Source organism: Mustela nivalis (assembly GCF_964662115.1).
Source record: "Mustela nivalis genome assembly, chromosome: 16".
Lineage (NCBI taxonomy): Eukaryota > Metazoa > Chordata > Mammalia > Carnivora > Mustelidae > Mustela > Mustela nivalis.
In genome coordinates, this window is record NC_139035.1 from 33191242 (window position 1) to 33205262 (window position 14021).

General features: G+C 41.4%; 1 protein-coding gene across 1 annotated transcript in view; it reads left to right on the top strand.

Moving 5' to 3' along the window:
* Positions 1–14021, top strand: part of CR1L (complement C3b/C4b receptor 1 like) — a gene marked incomplete at its 5' end in the record, with an annotated part of 178044 nt that overhangs the window by 50398 nt on the left and 113625 nt on the right. The window contains 5 exons of the mRNA XM_082703050.1: positions 542–768; positions 2353–2528; positions 4889–5094; positions 9847–9867; positions 10833–10908. Of these exons, the coding sequence (XP_082559176.1) occupies positions 542–543 (2 nt within the window). The 3' untranslated portion in view covers positions 544–768; positions 2353–2528; positions 4889–5094; positions 9847–9867; positions 10833–10908. The remainder of the gene's footprint in view (positions 1–541; positions 769–2352; positions 2529–4888; positions 5095–9846; positions 9868–10832; positions 10909–14021) is intronic.

The window sequence follows — 14021 nt, forward strand, 5'->3', positions numbered from 1 at the left end:
AAGAAAAACACAAAAGAAAAGGCTCCTAGAGCCTTAATCTGGCTCTGAAGAACCCAATAGGAATCACTGTATTCTGAAGACACTATTGTGTATTTGGTATTGATACAGATGATGATGGTCATGAATCATCAAGAAACACATCTACTGAAAAGGATAGTCTATGTTTAATAAAGATTCACTAAGATTTCTTCGCAACTTCAGATCTTTGAGGGCCAACCTCATCTGTCTTATACCCCCAGTGTCAACCCAGGACTGTCTTTAAGTCAGACATCAAGCAGGCAAACAACAGTTGCTAAAAAACAAATTAGTTATCTTTCCAATCGAATCTTAGCTACCTGGAGGGTCTTGGACTTTTACAATGAACTGAAATTAAAGTCTCAACTTCAGTTAGTTACTTCTCTGAAAGACAAAGTCTTACATATTTAAATCCACCCACCATAGTTGTGTTCCCATTGCAAAAATACAGTCCCAGGATACCATGGAGGTAGGATCATGTTGATTGAAATGCTAATGGAAACTAAAGCTCTTGCTTTCTTTCCAGAAATCTTCTGTCCAAATCCTCCCTCTATCCTTAATGGGCAGCACACCGGACCTTCTCAGGGAGACTTTCCCTATGGAAAGGAAATTACTTACACGTGTGACCACCACCCAGCCAGAGGGATGAACTTCAGCCTCATTGGGGAGAGCACCCTCTGCTGCACAAGTGACGATGAAGGGGACGGGATTGGAGCGGCCCTGCCCCTTACTGTGAACTTGCTGGTTCTACAGGTCAGTGCATACATATTTCCCTATGTCCCATCTAGCTCAGAATATCTGGGTGAGAACCTCCCTGTTTCTATGGGAACAGTCATTTTGGCTTGGGAACGTGGCTTTCTTACAAAAGTAAGGCACACAGAATTACCTACTGGGAGAATGGAAGCTGGGTTCTAGATGTGCCTTGTTGTGTCCCAATTGCTGGTCCTCTGATGGCCCTTCCTGCTGGGGTGAGGAGTGTGAGATAGTAACAAGAGAAGGAGGAAGATAGTGGGAAGAATCAGTGAGGCCCAGACTTTACAGAGACTATTTTCAAGCACTAAAAACAAATGCCAAAGAAAACACTCTGTCTCTATTACAAGTTGTATTTCGGAGCACCTGTGTCACTCAGTTGGTGGAGCAGCTGATTCTTTTTTTTTTTTTTTTTTTTTCATTAATTTTTTATTTTTTTATAACATATATTTTTATCCCCAGGGGTACAGGTCTGTGAATCACCAGGTTTACACACTTCACAGCACTCACCAAAGCACATACCCTCCCCAATGTCCATAATCCCACCCCCTTCTCCCAAACCCCCTCCCCCCAGCAACCCTCAGTTTGTTTTGTGAGATTAAGAGTCACTTATGGTTTGTCTCCCTCCCAATCCCATCTTGTTTCAGCTGATTCTTGACCTCAGGTCTGGATCTCAGGGTTGTGGCTTCAGCAGCACACTGAGCTCCCTAATGGGCATGGAGCCTACTTTAAAAAAACAAACAAACAAACAAACAAAAAAAACACACAAAAAAACCCAGCTGTATTTCTTTATTAAAGATTTTATTTATTTGATAGACAGAGATGACAAGTAGGCAGAGAGGCAGGCAGAGAGACAGGCAGAGAGACAGGAGGAAGCAGGCTCTCCACGGAGCAGAGAGCCCGATATGGGGCTTGATCCCAGGACCCTGGGATCATGACCTGAGCGGAAGACAGAGGCTTTAACCCACTGAGCCACCCAGGCGCCCCCCCCACCCCCAACCAGCTGTATTTCTATTGGATAGATGGGTGTGCAGAGCAAAAAAGCACATGTATTTTACTTTAGATTTGATGTGATGGAAACAACTAAAGAAGCTCCAAGGCAGGCATTTGTATTGCTTTTGTTCCTCCTAAGTGTTCTGCTCAGTCTGTGACTGCATTTTGTTGACCCTTCGTCTCTCGTGTTTAGCAACAGGCACTCAAGGCATCCTAGAGAAGTGGCGTTCAAGGCTGTGCTCTTGGAAGCTCCTTCCTTTTACATATTAGTCTGGCATTAAATGGCTCTCCTTGTCCTTGAAACAGCTCTGTGCACCAGTGGGGACAGGTAGCACCAAAGTGGTCCTTTGCAGACCCCGGTGGTCCTCCCATCTGATGCAGTTTGCAGGAAGAGAATACAGGTGGTCCTCTTTACAGGCTGAAGGTCTACATTTAAAGAATCAGTTTTCCCACTGATTGGGAAATAAGGAGTGCCTGCTTTGGGTCTTCCTGTGTCTCTAAGAGTCAAACATGCTATTGGATATGTTGGCATATTTGTACTTCTTTGTTTAAGTGAGTGTCTTTTCTTGTGTTTTGGGGGGATCTTGTTCTTAGAATGCCCCCATCTGCCCAAGATCTACAATGGGTATTACCTTGAAAGACCTGCATCTCCATATCTTCCTGGAATGACTGTCAACTACACTTGTACCCAGGCTACTTGTTGGTGGGAAGAGCCTTCATATTCTGCACAAACCAGGGAACCTGGAGCCAATTTGATCATTTTTGCAAAGGTATTTATTATTCTTGTTGGGTTTTTTAATGGAAAATGGATGCATGGGGCTGATAAGATTGAGATATCTTTCTGAGAAGATTGTGAAATGAGTGTCAATAGAGGGGGGAGAAAAGTAGGGGGAGGGGGGAAGATGGGAAGGAGGCTACCCAAGGACTCTTAGTTCTACCAAAGTAGTAGAACGAACTGATGGAATTTCCAGTAATACGGTAGACATCAAACACCAATTTAAAATGATTTGTGGGCTTTTAACTAATAATATATCTTAGCTCTGAAGGATCTCAGAGAGTCACAAGTGGTCCTCACCAATACCTTAAATAAGAGACTAGAAGTACACTTTTTTTTGTAAGGAAAATTGAAGCATGGAGCAAGGTTGAGAGCAATTAATTCCTGGAATGACTGAATATGGGTCCTTATTATAACTTCCAAGACCAAAGGAGAAGTGCTTATTTCATCTCTTCCCTAGAGCAAGTGCCAGGAATTACTGCCTTTGTTCTTGTCTGTGTTTGCATAGACTTAAAATCTTTTGTTGTTAATATTCTTTAAATCTACAAAATTTGGGATCAAAAATATTCTGTGATTAAGCATGGTACTGAGGTCCTTAATAAAAATTATTCGTGTTAATCTCGCAAGGAATCTGATGAGGTGGGATTATTCTTGCTATTATTCTACAGAAGAGGAAATTGAGAGAGAGACCCAGTAACTAGTCCATGGTATGCAGCTAATGGATGGTGGTGCCTGTGTTGGGCCACTGCCCCACCCATGCTTTTATTTATTTATTTATTTTTAAGATTTTATTTATTTATTTGACAGACAGAAATCACAGGTAGGCAGAGAGGCAGGCCCAGGAGAGAGAGAGAGGCAGGCTCCCTGCCGAGCAGAGAGCCTGATGCTGGGGCTCGATCCCAGGATCCTGGGATCATGACCTGAGTCAAACATAGAGGCTTTAACCCACTGAGCCACCAAGGTACCCCCCATGCTTTTAAACACTGCACTGTATTCTGTCTCCTTTCAAATGCGGTTCTTTTGACTTTGCACAGCAGTAAGTTAGCAATCTGCTTTTTGTCCCCCTTCTTTTATTTTTAGAAAACTGAAAGCAGGGGTGAGGTAGGAGGGATTTCAGGCATGCCTGGGTTTCAAATGTAAAGAAGCAGTTAGTCCTATGGCTGCAATGGTGGTTATAGGGCCAGAGGGCGCTCCACAACCGAAAAGTCTCAGAAGTCCTTGGCTAGCCACACTCTGATTTTAGAGAAAGAAAATGAGGTCCTCTACAGAGGTGTAAATAGCCCTGCTGTATTTATTTACAAGAATGGAGTGCATATACTGTGGAGTCCCTGTGTCTCTGCAGAAATAGGAACGCTCACCCCTCCTTGCTTTAGTTGCACGGAGAAGTAGGGAGGGTCAGCGAATACTTCAAAGATTACGTATTCAAATCAAGACTCTAGGAAGGTTCTTCTCCTGAAAATAAAAGGGTAATATTCTATTTTCTTGGCAGCTGCTTTCAAGTAAAATTCATTTTGTCTTAATAACTGCCCTCTTTGAACGTGCTTTATAGCAGTCATTCTAGGTCTTTAGCACGAGCAAAATCAGCCAGGAACCTTAAGATTAGGATCTCAAGTGTCATTCCTAAGAACTCTGATTCTGACATTTTAAACTGGAGTTTGGTCTACTTTTAACAAACCCATCAGCATATTCTGAAGTAAGAAGACCACAGACCATACTTTGGAAAATACCACTTTATCTTCTTGGCTCCTATACAGAAAAGAATAATTTAGCCTCATGTTTGAATAATTACAATGAAAAAGCAGGCTTTGCTTGAAGTTAAAGAAGGTATCGATAGCTGGGCAGAAAAAAAAAAAGCAAAATAAAGAATAAGCTAAATAAGGTAAAATAAAGTAGAAAAAATATGTTTTGAATTTAGAATCATGATTTACTAGCTTCTTTGTTCTATGCATAGAAATGAGCCAGAAACATGCATTTAATCAAGAAGCAAAATACGAGTATGTACTGTATACCAAGGGAGAGTTAATGTGATATTCCTGTTTCCTTATGGGGTGACCAAAGTGGATCCAGTGTTAGAACATGGTGATCATATCTCCCAATCTTTCCCCAGTTGCAGAGGTATCAATAATTAAAGGTGGATGCATAATACATTCCATATTCTCTTACTTTACCCAAGAAATGAAAGTCAGAGAACTTAAAATCCTAAGATGTTGAGTGGGTGTCAATAGTTCCTGACTGAAAATATGACATCTTTGCTGAAGGCAAAGCAGTTTGGGGTCATAGATCTCTCCACTATGTCGGTTTCAATTAACAATTTACAATAAAATGTCAATTTCTGTCTGATTTTTCTAATTTCAGAGGTAAAATGTATCATCCCAGAGTTTATGAATGGAATCCGGAAGGAGCTGGAAATGAGAAAAGTGTATCACTATGGAGATAAGATAACTTTCGAGTGTGAGAATGGGTATACTCTGAAAGGCAGCCCCAGAGCCAATGCCAGGCAGACAACACATGGAACCCTCCTCTGGCCATATGCACATCTAGTAAATGGAGCTGCAAGAAATGTAGGTCCTTCCTTAGTCATGGTTACTATTCGTTCATTCTGCAATACTGTCACTGAATGTGATATGATGTTTATAACATCTGCTAAGAGCTAAGGAGTAAGACAGGAGCTCCTAATTCTTCCCAGAAAGCCCTTGCAATGAAAGTAAGGCAAGCCTCGGCTCTTCTCACACTGCTCAACCTATCCACCTCTCCTCAGGAACCCCTCTGAACCTTTTTTGTGTATATTACTCTATTGTTGATTGCAGGGCACAGTAATGATTTGTTTATAGCCCAGGGGCCTTAAACATCAGGAGCACGTCAGTAGTAGTGCAGGCCTTCAAGAATATTCTAACATGAGTAAGAGAGCACTTTCCAAGGTGCAGAGACAAGATGTTTGGTGTCCCTCACTGGTATGCAGGATTTTAAGCTGGTAGAGCTGGAGAGAGCAGATTTAGAAATCATGTATCTTAAATTGCACCCATGAGTGGAACCAAATGGTATTTGTCTTTCTTTGACTGACTTATTTCGTTTAGCATAATACCTAAAGTTCCATCCACGTCATTGCAAAGGACAAGATTTCATTCTTTTGACAGCTGAGTGATAATCCATTGTGTGTGTGTGTGTGTGTGTGTGTGTGTGTGTGTATACCACATCTTCTTTATTCATTGAAGAACAAAACAGATGAACAGAGGGGAAGAGAAAGAAAAATAAAATAAGTTAAAAATGGAAAGGGAGGCCAGGAAGAGACTCTTAATTATAGGGAACAAATTGAGGGTTGCTGGAGGGGAGGCAGGTGGGGGGATGGGGTACCTGGGTGATGGGCATTAAGGAAGGCACCTGGGGTAATGATCACTGGGTGTTGTATAGAACTGATGAATCCCGAAACTCTACCCCTGAAGCTAAGAACACACTATATGCTAACTAAATTTAATTCAAATTTTATAAATTAGTTAATTTTAAAAAATCATGTATCATTGAGCTCAGTAGAAGAGTACCCCTCTGCTAACAACTAGAGAGTGATATAAGATAGAAAACCCTAAATCCGGGGCGCCTGGGTGGCTCAGTGGGTTAAGCCGCTGCCTTCGGCTCAGGTCATGATCGCAGGGTCCTGGGATCGAGCCCCGCATCGGGCTCTCTGCTCAGCAGGGAGCCTGCTTCCTTCTCTCTCTCTCTGCCTGCCTCTCTGCCTGCTTGTGATCTCTCTCTGTCAAATAAATAAATAAAATCTTAAAAAAAAAAAAAAAAAAAAAAAGAAAACCCTAAATCCTAAACTTGTGCACATGAAGATGCTATTGAGCAAAATTAACAGTGTACAATCATCGTTAATCAAAATTTATGTGAACCCTCCACACCTCTTATAACTCTTTGTTATAATACATGATTGAATACTAAGATTGTTCAAGATCTATTTTTTATAGTTAATCCCTTAAATATGTTCACTAAGCTGACTCACATAATATTTCCAAGTTATAAATTTGACACTCCCTTAGTGTCAAATTATATTTACTTCTTTGGCAAAAATCTCACTGTTGAACCAACTGCATGTCTTTAGAGAATTCTGAAGATGTGTCTGAGAGAGAGAGAAAATGCACATAATTGGAAGAGTAACCGTACCAGATAGTAAAAGAAAATAGAAAGCCACAATATCTGAATTACTTTATGCCAACACAAAAAATAAACTTACTTTCATAAGTAAATGGAACAAGGAGATATTAATAAAATAAAGTTATCTTGCAGATAAAACATAATAACAGACATCAAACCAGGGGAAAGGAAAAGATGAGCAAATGCTATAAGGTAGCACTGAAGAAATTTTTTTTAAAGATTTTATTTATTTATTTGACAGAGATCACGAGTAGGCAGAAAGGCAGGCAGAGAGAGAGGGGGAACCAGGATCCTCACTGAGCAGAGAGCCCGAGCAGAGAAGTCCTTCCCAGGACCCTGGGATCATGACCTGAGCCAAAGGCAGAGGCCTTAACCCACTGAGCCACCCGGGTGCCCTGACCCTTTCTTTTTATCTTATAATAAATACCAGATGGAATAAAGAGAAGTTTAAAAAGTGAACATAGAAAAGCTAAGGTGAAATATAAGAATATTTATGAAACACCTAAAGGAAGGGCAACGTTTTGAGCTTTCTGATAGCATAGAGAAAATCATAAAATGTCAACAAACTTGTCTTCAAAGTTACATACTTGGAAAAGTAAATTTGAAGACATTAGCCAGATGAGATCTCTGTGCAGATATAATGAAGGGTTAATAGTGTTCTCACGCACACACAAGTGGTAGTTGCGATGATCGTACAAGCTGACATATATTGAATACTTCGTTCCACTGTTGAAGTATTAGCTAGAGAGAAAGATGCTATAAATACATAAAAACTTAGATCACAGGAATATGTTCCAGAAAGGAATGTACAGAACATTTCAGGATATTATAAAACAAACAAACAAACAAACAAAAACAAATCAGTAGTTCTCAGCCAAAGCAATTTTGCTCTCCAGAGAACACCAGCAAAGAAGAAATTAAAAAAAAAAAAAAAAAAGACAAGGAATCACTTGATGCTTCCTCAATGAATACTGATTATAGCCAGAATTTTTGGCTTATTACATGCTGAGACTTCATTTCACAGATGTTCTAGGAAGAGAAGTCCACTAAATGAGTTACGAGCCAAATCCTTTTTCTTTTAATTAACATACAGTGTATTTTTTGTTTTGGGGATACAGGTCTGTGATTCCTTAGTCTTTCACAGTTCATGCCGTTCACCATAGCACATGCCCTCCCCAGTGTCCATCACCCAGCCACTCCGCCCCTTCCACCCCAGCAATTCCCAGTTTGTTTCCTGAGATTAAGAGTATTTCATGGGAGCGCCTGGGTGGCTCAGTGGGTTACGCCTCTGCCTTCAGCTCAGGTCATGATCCCTGGGTCCTGGGATCGAGCCCCGCATTAGGCTCTCTGCTCAGCAGGGAGCCTGCTTCCTCCTCTCTCTCTCTGCCTGCCTCTCTGCCTACTGTGATCTCTCTCTATCTGTCAAATAAATAAATAAATAAAATTTTTTTAAAAAGACTCTTTTATGGTTTTTCCTCCCTCTCTGGTTTTATCTTGCTTCATTTTTCCCTCCCTTTGCCCATGACCCCCCAACCTGCCTCTAACTCCTCATATCAGTGAGATCATATGATAATCGTCTTTCTCTGATTGACTTATTTCGCTCAGCATAATACCCTCTATTTCCATCCATGTCATTACAAATGGAAAGATTTCATTTTTCTGCATAATATTCCATTGTATATATATATATATATATATATATACAATGTTCTCAGCCAAAGCAATTTTGCTCTCCAGAGAACACCAGCAAAGAAGAAATTAAAAAAAAAAAAAAGACAAGGAATTACTTGATGCTTCCTCAATGAATACTGATTATAGCCAGAATTTATATATATATACATATATATATATGTATATATATATATATACCACATTTTCTTTATCCATTCATCAGTTGATGGACATCTAGTTGTAAGCCAAATTCTTAACAGTATAGGAGAAAAATTACAGGGACTCTTATTTTTACTTCACATATTTCTGTATTATTTGGATACTATTACATCTGCGATGAAGAAAAAGATACATATATTAGGAGCGGTAAACAAGAACTAATATCCATCCGCTTCCTTTATGACAAAGGCTTCTCTGAGTCCTTTTTTTCTCTGAGTCCATTTGTTTTTTTAATTCTGTGAGCTCTTGAGCAGGTTAATGATTATAATTAAGCATATATAGAGATATATAAAAGCTCCATGAGGGCAGGGATTTTTGTCTATTTCACTTGTGTCCCCAGTACCCAGAATTAAAAAGCTCATATGTTCTCAATAAATATTTAGGGAATAAATGCTCTTATGAGTTAGATGTACTGTGATCTCTAATACACAGGTAGGATAAATGAGATACAGAAAAATCAATGAACATGGAAAATATATGGCTATTTGGTAGTAAAACTGATTTTTAACCGAGCCAATCTGACTCCAAGGACTTGCACTATCTTCTTCTTCATTTTCTTTTAAAGATTTTATTTATTTGAGAGTGGTGGGGAAGCATGAGCAGTGGGAGGGGCAAAGGGAGAAGCGGACTCCCCAATGAGCAGGGAGCCCTATACCAGGTTCAATCCTGGGACCCTGGGGGATCAACATTTGAAATAAAGGAAGATGCTAAACTGACGGAACCACTCAGATTTGCACCCTTGTCTGTCATTCTAATGATTCTTTTTAGAGCCAACAGGTTTGAAAGAGACAGAAGCCCTAGAACAGTAAGATTGATTTGAGGCTCTCTAGTCCCTGAAGACCTACTAGAGGCATCCTGAAATCATAAGCTTCCAGAAACAGCTTTCTGGAGGCGAATGTAGAAAAAAATCAGTTAGGCAGACATAGTCAGCCTAGGAAGCTAGAAAAATGTACACCACAATTTTAGGACAATTTTACCTAGTAAAGGATTTTTCAGGGTAGTACAATCCTCTGTGATATTTTTCATTTATGCTGTTTTATAAACTCTCTTCTGTAATTGTTTTATGATAAAATTTTAAGTTAAAAAGAAAAAAAAACACACTCTTTGCTCACTGTACAAGATAAAATGAAGTTATATGAAGGAAACCAATGGCTTTTTATACTAGAAAAAGATTAGACTGTATGCTGAAAAAATCAGGATGAATCGTCAGTGATTGATCTCCTGTTGGTCATGCTGTGGGCCAGACTGACACTGTCCTGCTTTTGTCTTCCCCTCAGGCACAAGTGCTCTCATAGTCGGTAAGTTTTGGGAAGGGCTGGATGAGGAGCTCTGGCACCCTGAACAGTAAGTATGTTCTTACATGGGTGAAACCTAAAAGGAGAGATCTGTGTCTCCTACATTACAGTTTCGGTTAGAAGGAAAGTAAGTCAAAATTCAGGCCACAGTGTGGCAAGACTGGTATCCTCACAGGCATACAGAGTGAGTGTCCTTGAGGGAAGGTTCTATACTGGCTTTAAAGCATTACAACTGAATAATCATCCTTCGTGTTGGTAGCTGGAGAGCCCTACTTCCTCTTTGGTTTATAACCCAGGAGGTTTCCTCAGGATGGTATCATGCCCACTCCCACAAACTGGAAGCCACAAAGACGAACTTCCTTAGCCCATTTAAGAGGAGTGGTTTGGTGGCAGACTCTGTGGCGGAGGACAGCTCCTCCCTGGGCCTTACACAAGGCGGGAGCACAGGGCCCTTAAGCGCCGGAGCTCCAGGGCTGTTGTTACCAAGCTGTTGAATGGCTGCTGTGGACTAAAGGTTACAGACTGGCCTGCTCACACTTTATCAGTGACTCTGACCCTAAGACTAACTCGCTAGATTAAACCAGGAGTTGAGGAAAACTCCTAAAGATAAGCCTGTGTGAGGTGTTTTTTTTTTTTTTTTTAAGATTTTATTTATTTATTCGACAGACAGAGATCACAAGTAGGCAGAGGCAGGTGGGGGCAAGGGGTGGTGGGGAGCAGGCTCCCTGCTGAGCAGAGAGCCTGATGTGGGGCTTGATCCCAGGACCCTGAGACAATGACCCAAGCTGAAGGAAGAGGCTTAACCCTCTGAGCCACCCAGGCGCCCCATTGTGAGATGTTTCTTAAGAGTATAATTTATAATTGCATTTAAAGAACTCACTGGCAACTTTGAGGGGACTAGATGTTTAGAGTTTAAAACGTATGGGTTATATTTTCTGTGCATTCAATGACCCTGTTTTACTGCCTAGGTATTATCTTTGGCGTGATCTTCTTTCTTTCATCTGTCATTGGCTCTTATTGGATAATTGTAAAGCGCAATAAATGGTAAGCATAGCCATATTGTCCTAGAAAATGTCTACAACTGTACCTGCCTCCTCTTGAAAGCCAAAGAGAAATTAAAATAAACCTCAAAAAAAAAACCCACTACATAAACAGATGTAATAAATTGTAATTATAAAAAATACCCTTGATGTATATTATAGAGAAGTATTCACACTAAAAGAAATATATAGGATAATAACATTTTTTTCAAGTGATACTTAAAATTATATAAGCATCTCAGAGACCTGTGCCAGGTACTGAAAGAAAAAAAACAATACATATTTTCTGTTATCTCATAACCACCATCATTCAATTGGATAGCTACTCATTCAGCATACACTAAGGTTGTATTTTCTACTACCTATCATCCAGGACCTCTTCTAGGTCATTCCTCAGATAACCACTTAGTCATTGTGCCTTGGAAGCTGCTCTGGAACACTTGTTGGTACAACCCTCTGCTCTTCCTCATGCAAGGATCTCAAGTTGCCCTTCCTCGCCCTCTGAAAACTTTGGCTCCTGATTCACTCTTGCTCTTTGTCTCAAGGGATGCCCTCCTTGTAATTTCTAAGAAAGGATAAAGAGTAACTGAGTAAAGAAGTACTGGCAAGTGGCCAAGTGACTTAACTGTGCTTCCACCCTGAAATCCCTAATACCAACACATACTCGAAACCTAAAGGTACCAGGATTGCATCATGTCTCATTTAATTTCTGTCAGGGAGGTGCTTACTTAGCCCTTGAAGAGGCAGAGCAGCACACCACATGAGATCCCAAGACTTGTGAGCAGTGAGAGCTGTGTTCATCCCACCTACTGGCTATGAAACCCCCAGGGAGACACTTCCCTTCTCTGAACTTCATTTTCCTTGTCTGTAAAATAGGGACAGTAGTTCCAAGCTCACTTAACAGAGTGCCTCGCTTAGGATGAAGGTCAGAAAATGTGAGCTATCATTCTTCACACGTGATCGTTACTGGCATCTCAAAGCATTAAATCCTTAGAAATACTGTCAGTCTTCCTATGCTTCATGACAAGGACTGCTGCTCTCCAAACTGTGGATGTTAATTGGACAGAACACAGAACTTCTACCTTCACTAAAGCAGAAGAGGAAGCTTTGAGTCAGACCCACTGTGCAGGGCCCCTGACCTTGAGAGGCTTCAATGCCACAATCAGGTGGTAAAGGGTTACTTGCCAGTCAGAGCTGCTTTGGAAGGAAGTGTTGCTTTAGGCAGGGACACTTCTCTGTAAGAATTCAGGCTCTTCTGACACAATGTACAGGGTGGTTTTCATAGCTTTTTCTCCTTCAAGTTTTGACTTAGTCTTGAAAGGTGGGAACTGGTTATGTTTTCCTTTTACGTATCTCACAAAGATTTCAGAAACTTAGGCAAAGTCTGCCCTAAATTTCAAAGTGAAGGCCACTGACAAATTTCTTCCAAGACTGAAATGTATATAATTAAGCTATTTTCCTATTTTTCCTCTTCTGCCCATTAACAAGAATACAGATGGGAAACCCAAAGAGATGATCCATTTACGTCCTCAAGAAGACACCAGTGTAAAGCCTCAGACTCTGCAAACCAATCAGGAAGACAGCAGCAGGTACCTCATGTAAATCCTGAACTCACGTCTTGGAAAGCTCAAGTACTGAAAAATGAGAATAGGATCTGCATAGGTTGCTGGTCTAGCTGGATCTCTGGGGCCGGGGGTCAGAAGGTACTACAGGAAGTGGCAATGCCTTGTTGCTGTTGTGTTGGATTCTGGCTGTTTCCAGCAGTTGGGTGAGGACTGCCATCTGCGCTGTGCATGGGCACTGTTTTCACAGAGCATTCTTGTATTTTTGTGCAGGGGTGCCGTGAACCTTTGAGAGGGAAGCTTTTGTTTTTCTTGTGGAACCCAAGCATTTGCCACGTGGATGTGCCTCCGGGTCCCCCACTCCCCTTAAGTGCACAGGGTCACCTAGGATCCTGTGGAGACTTTGTATTTCCGGCTTCCCAGCTCTGAATCAATTCTCTGCCTCACCTGTCCTCCTAGGACTGCTCTCTCCCTTCTGTGCCCCTCCCCCACCCCAGGCGCTTGTCACCACACCTCATGCCTACAACTTTTCCTGGAACATTCTTTTATATCAAGGTACACGTAAAATTGTGTACATTGACTGCTGATCAACTTTAAATTAAATGGTAGGAAGTCCTTTAATGAGTTTGTCTCCAATCTCCTTTTTAAGATTGGGATTTTGGCCATAATGTTCTCCAGGAGCAGGGCTGATCATCTGTGGCAACATATGATAGACAAGGAATGACTCAAAATCTGCACCCTGCGCCCAAGCCAGGTGCAAGGGCCAAGAGGGTGATACCGGTAAAGAGGCAGATTCAAAGACACAGCTGCACACTAAAGGACATGAGAATGTTCAAAGATGACACAGGTAACAAATGATGTTGTGCAATCATGTTAGGCGGAGAGAGAAACATTGAGGGATCAGGTGGCAGTAATAATAGGGGGTGTCAGGTGAGCGGCTGGGCCTCCGCAGGGATCTGTCCCCTGGTGGGAGGACAGTCATCCTGGCCTTAAGCATGGTCAGGGAAGTGTTTGGACATCTTGGACTATATGGTATCTTCTGCAAATCGTGACTGCCGTAGGGGGAGGCCATGCTCTCAGAGGCAGAGCCTCGTCCAAACTACCAGCTCCTGTTTACTCTCCCTGCCATGGCCCGGCTCAGAAAAGAGAGTCAGAAATATTCTGTGTGTTATGAGGGACCTCTATGTTTCTGGAGCAAGGCTCTTTCTGTTTAGTCACTCAATTATGAGAACACGAGGCAACGAGGAAAGATCAACTTCTTCATTAATCTCTCTCTTATCTACTCAGAGTCTCAACTTTGGCCGTATTTTCTTGGGCCCTACACAGCAACCACGAAGGAGGGCAGAAACACATCTTCTGAACTCGTCATTATGTGTAACGCTAGTATCACCATTCCAAGCAGCAAATTCTTGGGTTGTTCCCTTGTCACCCATGCTGTCACCAGAATAAAAATATCCTGCTATTTCAGTGCCCTTCCTTGACAAAGTACCACAGAGCTGAGGAACACCTTGAGTCACAATGTTGTTGGAAAGGAGCCTATTCAACAGAGTAAGAT